At 47.2% G+C, this 18241-nt stretch overlaps 1 protein-coding gene across 2 annotated transcripts; it reads left to right on the top strand.

Annotated features, from left to right (window-relative positions):
- Positions 1–63: 63 nt before the first annotated feature.
- LOC135238497 (uncharacterized) lies at positions 64–17973 on the top strand. Of its 2 annotated transcripts, none has more exons than XM_064306442.1 (15): positions 64–203; positions 1887–3020; positions 3795–3941; positions 5252–5390; positions 6733–7136; positions 8665–8747; positions 8909–8952; positions 9642–9785; positions 10608–10655; positions 10940–10984; positions 11520–11612; positions 12007–12171; positions 14849–15073; positions 15352–15435; positions 16644–17973. In XM_064306442.1, exons 2-15 carry the CDS (start codon positions 2251–2253, stop codon positions 17187–17189), a joined length of 2937 nt encoding a protein of 978 aa, XP_064162512.1. In that variant the 5' UTR covers positions 64–203; positions 1887–2250; the 3' UTR covers positions 17190–17973. The 2 variants fall into 2 exon arrangements, with proteins under 2 accessions (XP_064162512.1, XP_064162513.1); XM_064306443.1 differs by having other exon boundaries at positions 8912–8952.
- The last annotated feature ends 268 nt before the right edge of the window (positions 17974–18241 follow it).

Consider the following 18241-nt stretch of genomic DNA (forward strand, 5'->3'; position numbering starts at 1 on the left):
GTTGAATCCATCGTGGTTCAGTGATCGTACCAGTACCTGCTGGATAGAAGCAGAGCGTACACGTTTATGGGTCTAGCCCCCGTCACATGACTGGGGCGTCGTCTCAAGCCCCAGTCACATGACAGGTGACCATGGCTTCATCTCCCTTTTGTTTGGCTGGCACGAAGTTCGAGTTCATACAAAAAGCTTCCGGTTCCTGTAATGTGAGTAACGAATTTTCTTGTGTGCATGTTCGTAAAGTGATAAATTTCAGTTTTGGCTGAAATAAAGTATGTTCGCTTGGTAGCGTTTAGTTACTCATCTATGTCACGATGACTTTTTTAAATGTACGCGGGAATCCACATCTTGCGCGTGCTGTTTGGCCGTGGTTTATTAGCTAGTTGGTTTGCTAACCAACCAGTCACATAAGCGGCAAATCAGCTAGCGATACAAACATGCCCGGTCGTTTTCAAGAGGATTGCAATTATATTGGATTGCGCGGGCTACAAACACTTCATTTCACACAGGGATCTTAATTTTATTCATACGTATACCCCAGATTGTTTTCTGTTGTTTACCGCGCTGGTTTTGCGATTGATGTGCTAGCTCGTGTCAAGTTTTCACATAGTGAATTTCATCAACACGCGCCGCTAACGTTAGCTTGGGAATGTTGGACGAATGTATATGAGAAGCCTGCAACGCTTTTTAACAGGCTTATTTAGCTGATCTTGCTGTTGCCCACTAATAGGTAATTTTTAAATGTGAACAATAAATAAACTGTCGCCAGTAACGTCAGTTTGTGAACTTAATCTATGGCACGTTCCAGATAGCGTCAGCAAGCTAATACTGCTTAACCACAAGTTTATCGTTTAGCTAACTACCTGCAAATTGGAGGATACACGTGACACAGCGAGTTTGTTTACTGATTTGGCTATCTAGTTATCTATCCATTTAGTAGTTTCCATTTAAAGAGTTCCCCGGTGTTCAATAGGCTACGTGATTGTCTGGATTTGTGAATGTGTGCTGACTGTAAAACCGTAGTAAGTAGCAGCGGGCATACAGTGTCATAAGCAATATGTTGTGTCGATAACATTTAGACTAATCTATATTTCAGCTGAAAAATGTAGATAGAAATGTAGTACGGATTTCCAACGAAACACGGCGGAGTATTATAAAAGAAAGTTATTCGCTATATTACCTGTCAGATGTACTTGTAATTTGGATCTCGTTTGCCCCGGGAAAGGGATGTTCGGTCCATTATTATTCGAGACGCTTACTTTAACTCTTGCGCAGTCTGTCGAGACCACTTTCAACACTTTGCTACACCACGTTCCCTGATATTTATACTTATGCTGCTCCATTCATGCACGTAACTGCAGTGCTACCTCAATTTTGCGCAAAGCAGCGCTCCCTTTAATTAGCTGACCACACTTTGTTTAAGATGCTTGTATTCTGAGATTGCCTACTTGTCAGCTGGTCTGCCTGTCAATGACCCAGCTGCCAATACAGCTGCAAACCTGGCTCTTGCTCGTCTAGTGTTGTGGTCCGCGAGGGTGGAGCGTCAGTTTGCGTGTTTGCGTGTACTTTGAATGGAAGTGTGCTGTGCTGCGGAAGTCCCGCGCTCTTGGATTCTGTGCGATTTCGTGTTGAGTAACTAGTGGTAACTGAAGTACATACAATATAAACTCAAGATTTCTGGAAAGAGCTTTTTCTTACCCAGCATATGATGCTAATATATGTAATGTTTTGAATTAAACTGCGCCATTTGCAGTTAAATCCTCTCTATTTTGCAGCAATGCTGCTTCTGTTAGTATTACTGATGGTAGAGAACTGTTTCAACATTTTATTGGTACTGATTGATTAACTTTATCTCATCATGCTGGACATTGCATTTTTATTCTTTGAAGATCCAAGGAACGGCCGCAATTCTGCCCAAGCTTTTGAACGGTCTTCGGAAACGACTGGAATTGCACCTGGATTACAGTTTGATGTAGAGCCCCCACTCCCAGCAACACGCTCAGGCGCATTCCTTTGGCTGAAATAGCACCATCTCGTATCCTATCTGGAACTGTGGATAGGGTATCTGTGTAGGGGGGGAAGTGTTAGAGCAGGACACCCTGGCCCAAGGCAGCATAGGTGGGGGGAAGGGTTACAGCGCAACACCTCGGCACAAGGCAGCATAGGTGGTGGGAAGGGCCGTAGAGCCCAGCCGCTTTATGATCGTGTGCAGATCTGCGAGGGTTGAGGCTGCCCTGGCCACAGATCTCCAGAATGAAGGAGGGGCTGCTGAATCACGTGGTCCTGGACAGGGGGGCAGGGCAGGAGGACGTGGCCGGGGACACCGCCGCACAGCCAAACCAAATGGCAAGGGGACTGGCGCTAATGAGAGAACCGACTGAGGAGCCAATGGGAGAACGGACTGAGGTGCTAACGAGAGAACCGAAAGTGGCGCTATCGAGAGAACCGTCAGAGTCCCTAACGAAAGAACCGTCAGAGTCCCTAACGAAAGAATGGACTGAGGAGCTAATGGGAGAACGGACTGAGGCGCTAATGGGAGAACGGACTGAGGAGCTAATGGGAGAACGGACTGAGGAGCTAATGGGAGAACGGACTGAGGCGCTAACAAAAAAACGGACAGAGTCGCTAAGGAGCGAGGACACAAACGATAGCTTGGACAATGGTTTGGAGGGGACGTCGGAAGGGTCCGTCCTGCTCGAGAGCAAGGCGCCCTCGATTACCACAGACTCTGAGGAACTCCACCCTGCTGCACCCAACTGCACGGTGGAACCTCCAAAGGGCGCAGACGCGGATGGAGCCCAAGAGCCCCCGGTGGACTGGCTGGAGCCGCTGGAGGAAGATGACGATGACGACGAGGAAGAGGACGACAGGCATAGCTGGGAGCTGGATCTGCTCTCGGGGGAGAGGAGGGTGAACGGAAAAGGGGAGGCGGAGGAGGAGAGCCTGGCAGGAGAGAGCGAGATGAGCGGAAGTGTGGCGGGGAGCGAGAGAAACTCCGCCACCAAGGGCAGCAAGAGCGGTCTGTATGTACCTCTACTGGCAGCTTTCACTTATTTTAACATACTGCAAGACTTTTTCCATTCAGTTTGTGATGTAATTAATTATGTAATGTGTGTACATTATCAGTGTATTTGAGATGTGAGTACATTATCAATGTGTATGAAATGTGTAAGTGATTACATTATCAGTGTGTATGGGATGTGTGAGTACATTAGCAGTGTGTATGGGATGTGTAAATGGGTACCTTATCAGTGTGTATGGGATGTGTAAATGGGTACATTATCAGTGTGTATTGGATGTGTAAATGGGTACATTATCGTGTGTATGGGATGTGTAAATGGATACATTATCAGTGTGTATTGTATGTGTAAATTGGTACTTTATCAGTGTTTGTGGGATGTGTAAATGAGTACATTATCAGCGTGTATGGCATGTGTAAATGAGTACAATATCGGTGTGTATGAGATATGTAAATGGGTACATTATCAGTGTGTATAGGATGTGTAAATGGGTACATTATGGATGTGTATGGGATGTGTACATGGGTACATTATCGATGTGTATTGGATGTGTAAATGGGTACATTATCAGTGTAAATGGGTACATTATCGATGCGTATTGGATGTGTAAATGGGTACATTATTGATGTGTATGGGATGTGTTAATGGGTACATTATGGATGTGTATGGGATGTGTAAATGGGTACATTATCAGTGTGTATGGGATGTGTAAATGGGTACATTCTGGATGCGTATGGGATATTCTGTGTAAGTGATATTCTGGTCTCTGTGGTGCAGGGTCGTCCGGCGTCGCCGGCGAAGACGGCAGTCCATTGTGGATGAGGAATGGGAGGACTGGCCCGTGCTGGGGGAGGGATGGAAACGAAAAGAAGTTTTCCGTCGCTCTGGCTTCACCGTGGGCAAGACGGATACGTACTACATGAGGTACAAACAGCTCCATTACAAACTGCCGCATCACAGTCTGCTGCATTCCTATCCACTACATTACCAAGTGCTGCATCACAAACCACTGCATTACCACTGCTTTACAAATCGCTGCTCTGCTGTTACATTACAAACTACTGCATTGCAAACTGCTGCATTCCAATTCACTACATTACTAAGTGCTGCGTCACAAACCATGGCATTACCTCTGCATTACAAATCACTGCTCTACTCTTGCATTGTAAACTGCTGCTTTACTGCTACATCACAAATTTTTGCATTGCAAACTTCTGCGTTGCAAACTGCTGCATTACTATCTGCTGTAATAAGAATTGCTGCATTGCTCCTGCAAAACGAACCACTGCATTACGAATTGCTGCATTAAGTAGGCTGTATACTCCAAACGATGTGCGAACTTTCCGCAAAACGAACCACTGGCTGACAAGTCACCGAACAACGTTGACAGTATACTCAAAATGGACTGCGTGTTCTTCGGTTTATGTCACTCCACGCCACTTGGGGGCGCATAAACTTGTTTAGCAGATTTTCTGAGTTGCTTTGCACAACTCCTTTCACGGCAGGAATTTGAGCACATTTGCGTGATCGATCTTAAAGACGATTGTATCCTTGCAATCGAGTTCAACAGCTATTTGTTCATAAGCATTCATCTCAAAAGTAAGTTATTCCAGTTACGGCCACAACGATGCTACCACAGTCGTGTCTAGATGGGATACAGGAGATTTCAGGAAGCGGTGTCCTATCTGATTGGTTTGCCGTGATAGAAGAATTAAATAGCTAGCAAATTAGCCGGAAAGAACGGTAGCCAAATAAAAGATAAGTAACACATTTCACCATCTTTTATTTGGCTGCCTTTCTGTCCAAACAATTTATCTTTAGTTTGAAGAAGGATTTAATTCTTTTATCACAGCAAGCCTATTTTGGTAGGACACCTTGTTCTGAAATCCTGTGTATCCAATCTAGACGACTGTTAGCAGACCTTTTGCAAAAAGGTTAACTACGTTAACCTTTCCTGGTATGAAATTTAAGAAGGTAGACTTAAGATTCCCAATTACTTCACGTATTACCGAAAGAGATTAAGGATAGACTTGGTTGAGGTTTCAAAACGAAAGTGATCAAACGGTTCTTTCCATTCGAATAAGGAGGCGTGGGTGAGAATGTAGAAAGTGTTAGATTTATACGGATATCAGGAAGCGTTTCTTCACACGGAGTTGTGAGTGCGTGGAAGCGGTCGCACTCACAAGGTCCTGGGCGTGGGAGAGGCTCTCATTACGCGATCTGATATTTCGCAGTCCGCTGGGAGACCGCTTCAGGAGTAAGATCGAGCTGGCCAAACACCTGGCAGGCACCATCGACATCTCTACCTTCGACTTCAAATCCGGGATGTTCCTGGATCTGGGGACCCTCAGGAAGATGAGGAAGCTGAAAAAGGTTTGTGTGCACGTGCACTACATTCACACAAACACACACACACACACACGCACTACATTCGCACACACACACACACACGCACGCACACTACATTCACACACATGCACACACACACACACACTACATTCACACACATGCACACGCACACACGCACTGCATTCACATGCGCACACACACACGCACACACTACATTCACAAACACACACACACACACGCACTACATTCGCACACACACACACACACACGCACGCACACTACATTCACACACATGCACACACACACACACACTACATTCACACACATGCACACGCACACACGCACTGCATTCACATGCGCACACACACACGCACACACTACATTCACACACACACATGCACACACTACATTCACACACATGCACACGCACACACCCACTGCATTCACATGCACACACACACACGCACACACTACATTCACACACACACACACACACTACATTCACACACATGCACACACGCGCTGCATTCACATGCACACACACACACGCACACACTACATTCACACACATACACACACACACTACATTCACACACACACACGCACACACTATATTCACACACTACATTCACACACACGCACGCACGCACACACTACATTCACACACATACACGCACTGCATTCACATGCACACACACACACACACGCACACACTACATTTACACACACACACACGCACATACTACATTCACACACATGCACGCACACACACACACTGCATTGACATGCACACACTACATTCAAATGCACGCACACACACGCCCACAGACTCACACCAGATTCACATGCACACACACACACTACATTCACACACACACACACACAGTACATTCACACACATGCACGCACAGACACACACGCACTGCATTCACATGCACACACACACATGCACACACTACATTTACACACACACACACACACACACACATACTACATTCACACACATGCACGCACACACACACACGCACTGCATTGACATGCACACACACACACGCACACACTACATTCAAATGCACGCACACACACGCCCACAGACTCACACCAGATTCACATGCACGCACACACGCACACTCACACTCACACTGGCTTCATTAGCATGCTCACACACTGCAGCTCACTGTACTGTGATTTGATGATCACTGATATACTGTATCCTGGGAGACTCTGCGCATTGTACAGGCAGATTGAACAGATTATTTTGTGCAGATAAGCTGGGATAGTGGGATAAGCCGCAGGAGTGGCGTTCAGCATTTGTGATTCAGCGTGCTCAGGTTGCCCTGGTGTTTGTGTTTCACGTCTTCTGCAGTTTCGTAGGATGTCCCGCTCTGCGCGGAAGGGGCCGTCATCCCCCGATTTCACCAGCACCCCCTACAGGCCACAAAATGCACAGCACAGGAGAACTCCGCCTCCCCAGCCCCTGACGGGACGGCCCGGCAGCATCACCACTCCCCCACGGCCCGCCCCTCCCAACCTCACCACACCCCCGCGTCCCGTCACCACGCCCCCACGCCCCGCCCCTCCCCACCTCGGCACGCCCCCGCGCCCCGCCCCTCTCCACCTCAGCACGCTCCCAGGCCCCACCCCTCCGTTTGCCCCCAGCGGCCTCAGCAGTACCCCTCACTCCCCCCTCCACCATTCCCAGAGGCTCCGCCCAATACTCAAACAGGAGGCGGGACCCCCCGACTGCACACAGCCCGAGCTGCCTGCTCCGTAAGTAAAACTATTCCCAAATATCACTCATGCCTAAATATGTTTACACATTATTCCCAAATATCACTCATGCTTAAATATGTTTACGCATTATTCCCAGATATCACTCATGCCTAAATATGTTTATGCATTATTCCCAAATATCACTCATACATAAATATATTTACACATTATTCCCAAATATCACTCATGCTTAAATATGTTTACGCATTATTCCCAAATATCACTCATGCCTAAATATGTTTATGCATTATTCCCAAATATCACTCATACATAAATATATTTACACATCATTCCCAAATATCACTCATGCCTAAATATGTTTACACATCATTCCCGAAAATATCACTCATTCCTAAATATGTTTACACATTATTCCCAAATATCACTCATACCTAAATATGTTTACACATTATTCCCAAATCTCATCCATGCCTAAGTATATTTCCACATCATTCCCAAATATCACTCATGCCTAAATATGTTTACACATCATTCCCAAATATCACTCATTCCTAAATATGTTTACACATTATTCCCAAATATCACTCATACCTAAATATGTTTACACATTATTCCCAAATCTCATCCATGCCTAAGTATATTTCCACATCATTCCCAAATAGCACTCATGCCTGAATATGGGTGTTGTTTTGGTGTTGTTAATGATTGGTTTTTGTGTTGTTGATGCATGGTTTTGATGATGGTGATGCGTGGTTTGGGGGTTGGTGATGCGTGGTTTTTGGGTTATTGATGCGTGGTTTTGGCGTTGTTGATGAATGGTTTTGAGGTTGGTGATGCGTGGTTTGGGAGGTGTTGATGCGTGGTTTGTGGGTTGGTGATGCTTGGTTTGGGGGTTGTTGATGTGTGGTTTGTGGGTTGGTGATGCTTGGTTTGGGGGTTGTTGATGTGTGGTTTTGGGGTTGGTGATGCATGGTTTGGGGGTTGTTGATGTGTGGTTTGTGGGTTGGTGATGCTTGGTTTGGGGGTTGTTGATGTGTGGTTTGTGGGTTGGTGATGCTTGGTTTGGGGGTTGTTGATGTGTGGTTTGTGGGTTGGTGATGCTTGGTTTGGGGGTTGTTGATGTGTGGTTTGTGGGTTGGTGATGCTTGGTTTTGGGGTTGTTGATGTGTGGTTTTGGGGTGGTGATGCATGGTTTTGGGGTGGTGATGCATGGTTTTGGGGTTGTTGATGTGTGGTTTTGGGGTTGTTGATGTGTGGTTTTGGGGTTGTTGATGTGTGGTTTTGGGGTTGTTGATGCGTGGTTTTGGTGTTGTGATGCATGGTTTTGGGGTTGTTGATGCGTGGTTTTGGGGTTGTTGATGCGTGGTTTGGGGGTTGGTGATGCATGGTTTTGGTGTTGGTGATGCATGGTTTTGGTGTTGGTGATGCTTGGTTTGGGGGTTGGTGATGTGTGGTTTTGGGGTTGGTGATGCATGGTTTTGGGTTTGCGTTGGGGTTGTGTGTGTTTGGTGTTGGTGATGCATGATTTTGGTGTTGTTGACGCGTGGTTTTGATGTGTTTCCAGTGGCTGCTCGAGCTGTGGTGGCCCCGTTGCAAGCAGGGAGCTTTGGAGAAAACGCCCGTCGTCCTTGTGTCTGAAGTGCAAGGGTACGTCAAAGCAAAAGCGCCATTCACAGTGCCACAAATACAAATGCAGTGTTTCAGAGAAATGAAATGAGAAGAAATGGTGTCATGGTGGAGATGTGTTGGGATGGTGGGGCTGTTTGGTCTCGTCTCTCTTTTAATCCTCTGTTTTTCTGTTCCTCCAGCAGAGAAGAGAAAAGATGACTCTCCAAACATTGTGTTCCGGAAGGTGAGAGAACTCTCCTCTGGGTCCGCCTCTCTGGTCTTCTGGCGTTCATGCGCCTGTGGTTTCGTTAGGGACTTAACTGCGGGCGTGCTGATTACTGATTTTTGGGGCTGGGGGGCCAGTGCATATGCTTGAGTCCAAATCCACCTGTTTCAGATTAATACGCCAGGTCTTTCCATGTGATAGTTGCCATTAACGTTTGTACTGGAAAAATATGAAACCCTTGGAACACGTTGGAACAAATAACCGTTTGAGTCTGGGGGAGGCTGAAGAGCTAATGAAGCAGTTTGTTAGTCTGGGCGTGGGGGGGGGGGGGGGGATATATTGCTAATAGAGCTGATTTTTAGGCTGGGGGAGAGTAAAGCACTTATTAGAGGAGTTTGTTATGTCAAGGAAATCCACTCTTGAGTTTAGAAGGACCGCTGAGATTATGTACTTTTTATTACACATGGCATGGAGAGAATTCACAATGCATCAGTTTAGTGCTTCTCTGAAGACAAGCAACAAGCTTTCTGGTTATATACTCTTGTGTTTACGTGAGTGTTTTCATCATCCTGTATACTTATCTCATTCTAGACTGATTTAGTCACAGACACATTCTTAAGAATGATCCCTTTAGCGTACACAGTCATCCACCGTTAGTCCTGGGGCGGCTAACGCGCTAATGGAGCCGATTGTGTTTCTCTTTGCAGTGGTTGCCCTGCGGGCAGTGCCGGGCTTGCCTGGTCACAAAGGATTGTGGGATGTGTGCTAGCTGCAGGAATGGACAGTTAAAACGTGACTCCTACAAACCTGTGCGCTGCCGGAAACGCAAGTGTCTGTGCCCCATCCGCAAGGTACCTACTCCCTACCAGCACAGACAGCGCTAACAAAACAAGCAGCACTGACAGCCAGCACCATCAACTTCAGCAACATGGATAGGTTTCACCTTCAACACCAGCAGCACAGACAGACAGCACAGACAGGCAGCACTACCAACACCAGGAGCACAAATAGGTAGTACCTTTAACATCAGCAGCACAAACAGGCAGTACCTTTAACATCAGCAGCACAGACAGGCAGAACCTTCAACACCAGCAGCACAGACAGACAGCACAGACAGGCAGTACCTTTAACATCAGCAGCACAAATAGGCAGCACCATCCACATCTGCAGCACAGACAGGCAGAACCTTAAACACCAGCAGCACAGACAGGCAGAACTTTCAACACCTGCAGCACAGACAGGCAGTACCATCAACACCAGCAGCACAGACAGGCAGTACCATCAACACCAGCAGCACAGACAGACAGTACCATCAACACCAGCAGCACAGACAGGCAGAACTTTCAACACCAGCGGCACAGACAGGCAGTACCATCAACACCAGCAGCACAGACAGGCAGTACCTTCAACATCAGCAGCACAGACAGGCAGTACCATCAACACCAGCAGCACTGACAGGCAGTACCATCAACACCAGCAGCAGACAGACAGACAGCACCATCAACACCAGCAGCACTGACAGGCAGTACCCTCAACATCAGCAGCACAGACAGGCAGCACCATCCACATCTGCAGCACACACAGATAGCACTGACAGGCAACGTAGGTTACTCACTGTATAATTTGTTGAAAGTTAGATTAAAAAATAACAATTGAAGTTCTTTATTTTTCAGAAAACTGCAAAGGAAAGATTAGCTGAGAAGGAGAGGGAGAAACCTGTGGTGAGTGTTGAAGTGCTTATTCCCATTTTGCAGGTTTGGAGCTGAAGGATGAAGTGTTTATCTTGACGGTCGTGGTATTGAAATATGTACATCCTTCATCATTACATTACATTTATTTGGCAGGCGCTTTTATCCAAAGCGACGTACAAAAGTGCATTTCATGCTCATGGACAACTACAAAACGCAATTTTTTGTACAGCTATTTCTAGCCAAGAACAGCATTGTTGAATCATGTTGTGAAGGAGTGACCAAAGCATTTTCAGACATTTTGTTTTTTGTGGCAGAAACTGGAAGAGCCGTACGTAGCTCCAGAAGTGAGCAAAGTGAAGGTGAGTGGGGTGCATATGTTCCATTGTGTTCTGTGATTGAAAAAGATACATTTCTCATATAAATTAACTGTGTTTTGAGGGGGAGAAAGCCCAGCCCCACTGTTCATATTGCAGGAATACTTGGTAATATTTACTTACTAATGCTGACTGCGCTTGCTGTTACAGTCATAGGCAATTCACTGCTGCTTTACTCATGTTTTGGAGAATAACTGTTGTGCCTGGGGTTCCCAAACTTTTTTTCTACTGCGACTCCAAAATGAACGTTCGCAAATCTACGCGAGGCCAACACCCCGCCCACGCACACGCCTCGTGCCTAGCAACACCGTTTAGCCGTGACTATGTTGGCGGTACGCCCCATCCTCTCACGCCCCATTGCTTTATTTTAGTTGGGTTGCTGTGACGTTCGACATGTAGTAGCCTACATTCACGTGTTTTAAAAACTTCCAGGTGACACCACATGGCGTTGCAACCCACAGTTTGGGGGTACCCCTGCTATATGTACATATGAACTGTTTCCCCTCCTTTCCGTTTTCAGCCTTGTTCCGTGAACAAGGAGAGCGATTCAGAATTCATCGTCTGTATTGACGGTGAGGACGAGGACGCGCATGAGGAAGAGGATGAAGATGAGGTGAGAGTGCATCTTTTTTCACTTTTCTTTTTTCTTTATTTCACATACGTGTATGCAGGGGTGTCGTAGTGGGGGGAAAAGTGGGACTGACTACCCAGGGCCCGAATGGGGGGAGGGCCCTGGAAAAGCCTGGAATGATGCGTGAGACACATGGATCAAGAGAGGAAGGGGGCCCACAGAGACTGCTTATGTATAGAGCCCAGAATTTTGTGCTACACCCCTGCGTGTATGCGCAAGCGTGAAATGCTGTATACAGCGCATTGGATTTCCTTGTGTCTAACTGAACTTGAACTTGAACTTAAACTTAGTTGAACTTGAACTTGAGCTTGAACTTGTGAGTGTCTGTGAAAGCGTTCTCCCCCTGTGCCCTGAACCTGTGCTCCGTGTCGCTCAGCCTGTGCTCCTGAGCCGCCTCGGCAGGGCATGCGGGGGCTGCGCTGGCTGCCTGCGCTCCGCCGACTGCGGCTACTGCGACCGCTGCGGCGCCCGGCCCGGCCCGACCACGCGCCGCAGAGCCAGGCCGCCGTGTCGGCTGCGCCGGTGCCAGAGGCCCGCTAGGGTGAGTGAGGGGAAAACCCTGCGGCTGCATTCTGCTGCACCTGACTGAAGACCTGAAACACATCACATTCAGGGTTATAGTGTTCTACCTGCACCCGACTGAAGACCTGAAACACATCACATTCAGGGTTATAGTGTTCTACCTGCATCACATTCAGGGTTATAGTGTTCTACCTGCATCACATTCAGGGTTATAGTGTTCTACTGCACCTGACTGAAGACCTGAAACACATCACATTCAGGGTTATAGTGTTCTTCCTGCACCCGACTGAAGACCTGAAACACATCACATTCAGGGTTATGGTGTTCTACCTGCATCATGTTCAGGGGTATAGTGTTCTACATGCATCACATTCAGGGTTATAGTGTTCTACATGCATCATATTCAGGGTTATAGTGTTCTACCTGCATCATATTCTGGGTTATAGTGTTCTACATGCATCATATTCAGGGTTATTGTGTTCTACCTGCATCATATTCAGGGTTATAGTGTTCTACATGCATCATATTCAGGGTTATAGTGTTCTACATGCATCATATTGCATGTAGAACACTATATTCAGCCTCCCACCTGAAGCACTCACCTGCATTTTGCACCTAGCTGGCACCCCCAGCCCTGTTGCCCTGCCCCCATCACTCTACCCTCTCCCCCCCATCAGTGGTTGATGGGCCAGTTTTCACACCTAGGTGTCCTCCGGGTGAGAAACTCATACAGTCCCTCACAAAACAAGGCTGATTTTTCACAACCACTTCTTTCTCAGACATGCGTACTTGAACAAACCACATTTTCTAAATTGCTTGGGCTGTCCCAGCAAATGACATCTCATTTTGTAGCACTAGTCATATAGTTTCACAGCAAATGAAAAACAAAAAACTGTAAACCTTAAATGATTTCCCCCCCTTTACCATGTTCGGCCACATATTACCGAGTGGCCTGCTTTGGTTGACCTGCTTTGTCTCTCTCTCCCTGCCCCCCTTCCCTCCTCAAACATTGAAGGAAAGGTCCTTGGGCAGTTTAAAAAGTCACTCGTAGGCCCTAAATCTGTGCATACAATCTATGGTGTCTCCTCTCGCGCTGAGTTAATTGAACCAGGCACCAGAACAGAAAGCTATTTATGGGGTGTCAAGACCCAGCGTGACCACACAATACCACAAGGGTCAGGATTTCCTTCATCCCATTTTAAGTATGAATGCCAATCCATGACATTCGATTGAAATCACCCGCTGAAATATCTGTAGAAATGGTTGTTGAGGCCAGCCAGTTGGAATTTACCGCCTCTGTTGTTAAAGTAACTTTAAATTTTAAAAGTAAATTTCCCTCTTGTGGGGATATTCATCAGCTGAACTGCATTATCTCTTAACATATGCATGTTTGGTCTCTTTAGAAAGAGGCTAAAGCCAAGAGAGGTGCTTGACCCTGCTTTCAACAACAATAGGCCACTTTAATCAATAAATGAATGGTCAGTATTTAGGCAGGCTGGTCCTTGTCATTAATGAGCCCCCTCCCCCCGCCATTCCACACCTGAACTCTGCATCGCCCAATCAGAGTAAACATCCTCAAGCCCTGTTGTCCAGGGTAAGGTATTTAAGGTCACGGGAAAGAAGTTTTCAGTTGGTTTTGGAGCCTTGGGGAAAAAGGATTTTCCTCTTTTTTTTGGTGGTGGTTCCTCAGTTGTGTGTTCACTGCATCTGAGTTTTTCTTGCTCCTTTCCTTTTGTTCCTGTTGCACCGGATTATTGGTCTCTCCTTTCTGGTAATTTCAAATTAACATCTCATTTAATGTCTTCTGTTTTGTAAATTACAAGTAGTGAGCCCACATTCTACAATGAATGTAAGATGTATGATTCTTAATTTAAATTTTCTTATTTAATACATTTTCTTTAACCTTGAAAGGTGACATAGAATTTATTTTGAATTGTTGGTTCATTCCACCAAGTTACTGTAGACTGACCTGTCAATGAATTTGGTGATTTAATTGGTCATTTTCATTTTGAACAATAATAATTCTAGAAATCACATTAAATGTATTTCATGTACATTAGCACGCAATACCATTTGTGTTCAGTATTCAGGGTGCTGAACATTTTAACAAGCGCATTTACTGTTGGACTCTGTAAGAAGAAGGAGGATGGTCACTTGAATCTTTAGAAAATTAGGTTTATTTACAGGGAAGGCAGTTAGTCAAATACAGGAAACGTGTTCTGGATTCAGCGGAGTTGGTCCGAACCCCGTTGTCATGGCAAAAATGCCTTTTTTTTCATACATTGTTTTCTGAGGTGGGAAACCGTCATGTATATTCAAATTCTTGTGATTTGATTTAAAGAAGCCAGTTGTCCGGCCTCCCTAAATCAACCGGTCTGCCCATCCCTAGGGGGCCTGACGTTCCTGCTCCCTAGCCAGGAAAGTCTGTTGTATTGCTAATCAGGTCTCCCTGTTTTGAATAGCTCTTGATCACCCACCCCCCGAATGCTATTCTGTAATTGAGTACTGTGCCGATCAGTGGGGAAGAGTTTCCCCTTATGCTTATAACCCGCATTGTCCCTATGATAAATTCACCGAAACTATCTGGGTGGTAGGCATGGTTGTGTGCTAGTGTTTGAGACTTGAGTGGATAAGCTTGCAAACTGCTGTCCTCACTTCCATGACAGTATGTATATATGTATGTGTGTGTGTTTCAGTTGGTCCAGCGCGTAGCCCACGAAGGTTGGATGGGTCTAGGCCGCCCGCGACCCCACTACTCCAGCAGCCACTGGGGGAACCAGCACAAACGCAAAGCATTCTGGGAAGCCTTGGAGTTCAGCGAAGAGGAGGATGACGACGAAGACGTCGCCGGTGCAGGAAGACCAGGGGACTACAAGCTGCAGCAGGATGTGGATAGAGACGCCAGTGTTTGGACATCCCAGGTGAGCCACAGCCCTGTGTATGGCCGGTGTCCCTGCCAATCAACAGGACCCCGTTTAACAGAAGGCGGGTCTTTATTTTCACTGAACTCAGGGCCCGGTCTCATAACTATGAGCTCCTAGGTTAGCAGCCTGCAGCAGTTGATAAGGAGCAGTGCATTATGGGTACAGAAATGAAATGGTGGTAAGAATCATTCTACAAATACATAATTATTATTATTGTTATAATTGATGATTATTATTTGTATTAATACTGCTGTGGTCTTTCGTTTAATTCCCAGAACTGTTTCAAGGCTGACAGCCGAAGGGTAGACATTGAGAATGCAAACAGATCCTCAGGAGGAGTTCCTGACACCGGCCACTCGGTGAGCAGCCTGCAACCCCACACACTCACTGACTGCCCCAAACCCGCACACTCACTCACTGACCTGCCCCAAACCCGCACACTCACTCACTGACCTGCCCCCAACCCGCACACTCACTCACTGACCTGCTCAACCACTCACACACTCGCATACTCACCTGCCCCAAACCCATACACTCACTCACTTACTGACCTGCACCAATCTCTCACTCACTTACTCACTCACTCACTGACTTGCTTCAACCTCTCTCACTCAGTCACTGACCTGCTTCAACCTCTCTCTCACTCAGTCACTGACCTGCTCCAACCACTCACTCACTCCTTTTGAGGTTCCTTTACTGCCTACTGCCTTCAGAGGGAGCTGCCTTCTGTGTCACAACCACTCGTTTTTTTTTGTATGTTTTTATAGCTCAGTAGCATCTTTAGCCAGGCTGAGTGTTTTTTTTTTTTTTTTTTGATAAACAACATCTTTAGCCAGGCTGAGAGTGTGTGTTTTTTTTGTTGTTGTTTTTTTTAGATAAGCAGCATCTTTAACCTGGCTGAGTGTGTGTTTGTTTTTTTAAATAAACAACATCTTTAGCCAGGCTGAGTGTGTGTTTGTTTTTTTAGATAAACAGCATATTTAACCTGGCTGGGTGTGTTTATTTGTTTCTTTTAGATAAACAGCATATTTAACCTGGCTGAGTGGTGTTTTTTTAGATAAACCAACCTATATTCAACCCGCCTAGTGTGTGGTCTGTTTTTCTAGCAAACAACATACTGTTAGCCAGGCTGAGTGCTTTGTTTTAGATAAACAGCATATTTAACCTGGCTGAGTGTGTGTTTTTTTTTTTAGATAAACAGCATATTTAACCTGGCTGAGTGTGTGTTTGTTTTTTTAGATAAACAACATCTTTAGCCAGGCTGAGTGTGTGTTTTTTTTTTTTTAGATGAACAGCATCTTCAGCCAGGCTGAGTGTGTGTTTGTTTTTTTTAGATAAGCGGCATCTTTAACCTCGCTGGATGTGTGTTTGTTTTTTTAGATAAGCAGCATCTTTAACCTCGCTGGGTGTGTGTTTGTTTTTTTAGATAAACGGCATCTTTAACCTCGCTGAGTGTGTGTTTGTTTTTTTAGATAAACAGCATATTTAACCTGGCTGAGTGTGTGTTTGTTTTTTTAGATAAACAGCATCTTTAACCTGGCTGGGTGTGTTTATTTGTTTCTTTTAGACCAGCAGCGTCTGTACCCTGGCGGAGGGGGCGGAGGCCGACGGGGAGGCGCTGGTAGACGAGGGGGCGGGCGTGCCCTGGGAGCCGGAGCTGCAGGGCCTCCTGGATGCGCTGCGCAAGATGGCGCTGCCGCCCCACTGGGTGGGGCTGCTGGGGGAGGGGCCGAGCCTGCAGGTGCTGCAGTGCTCCAGGCGCTCCACCATGGCCGACACGTCGCTGCTCATCGACTCGGGCTTCTTCTACCAGATCAGCGTGCAGGGCCAGCCGCTGCTGCTCACGCACCCGCTGTACCGCGAGCACCCCCGCCGCCTGCCCACCGTCGCCCACGTGGTGGCGCTGCTGCTGGACCTGGAGCGCTACGCCGTGTGCCAGGGCTACCCGGCCCCGGGCCCCGGCCCCAGCCCCTCCCCCGGTCCCGCCCCCGCTCCCGCCCCCTCGCCTTCCCAGCAGCCCTTCGTCCCCGTGCGCGCCGCCGTCTGCGCCTTCCTGGTGCTGAAGACCGAGGAGCGCTGCGAGCACTGCAGGGACGGGGCCCGGGGCCCCTGAGAGAGAGACGCACACCACACACACACACACGTACACACGTACCACACACACACAGACACACTCTGGAAATACCCACAGATACACACACACGTACTCACACAAACACACATGCACACACCATACACACATACTCCCTCACTCACTCAGAAACTCGCTCTCTCTCACACATACACGTGTGACGCACACACACACAGTTGCGGACTGTTCTTTTCTACACGGCTCCATTCCAGCTGATGATTACTGATGTTTTTCCACTGAAGACCATAAATGGATCTGCGTTCCGTCTGAAGACCAGTGAAGTGAGCCGTTTTCAGAACCCTGAGAGAACCCTGAGGGAACCCTGCTGAACCGACTGCCCTGGCTCTCCCTGCCCTCGGGTCTGCGCCGGGGGAGACCACTGGGGGGCGCTCCTCCCTCACGCGGATTGGACCCGGCCTGTACCCATCAGGCTCTGCTCTGTTAGCGCGCGCTCTGAGGCCGACGGGACGCGACGCTGCCTCACAGCTGGAACGCGCGGCTGTGGGAACCCGACCCGTCGCCTCTCAGCGTCCCTCTAGCTGACCCGCGTCACGCAGATCTGCGGGAAGGGCTTTGAGCCACGGAGTTTATCACTGTTGTGGTGGGGGGGATAAAGAGTACCTTTGAATGGGAACTTCAATATCAATTAGCCTTAAAGCCTTTGGCGAGAGGCTCTTTACGTTTCATGACTGGTTTTTTTTTTGTTAGTTTATTCTCCTGTTTTCGAATTTTGTACCAAATCCCCAAATAAATAATCTAGGATGGATGCATGTTCTGAAGATTTCTTTTTTCATTTGAGTTTCGACCGTGATCGATTGACCGTGCGGCTGCGGTTCTTGCCTGTGTGGAATTGTCTTCCTTGTGTGACAGGCGTTCTGGCGTTCTTTTGAGGGGTGTGTGTGGGTACGTGTGTGTGAACATGTATGCGTGCGTGCATGTGCATGAGTGTGTGTGCGTGTGTGTGTGTGTGCGCGCATGTGTACGTGCGTGCGTGTATGAATGTGCATGTGTGAGTGAGTGTGTATGTGTGTGTG

Source organism: Anguilla rostrata, chromosome 13, assembly GCF_018555375.3.
Source record: "Anguilla rostrata isolate EN2019 chromosome 13, ASM1855537v3, whole genome shotgun sequence".
In the NCBI taxonomy this organism is placed as follows: domain Eukaryota; kingdom Metazoa; phylum Chordata; class Actinopteri; order Anguilliformes; family Anguillidae; genus Anguilla; species Anguilla rostrata.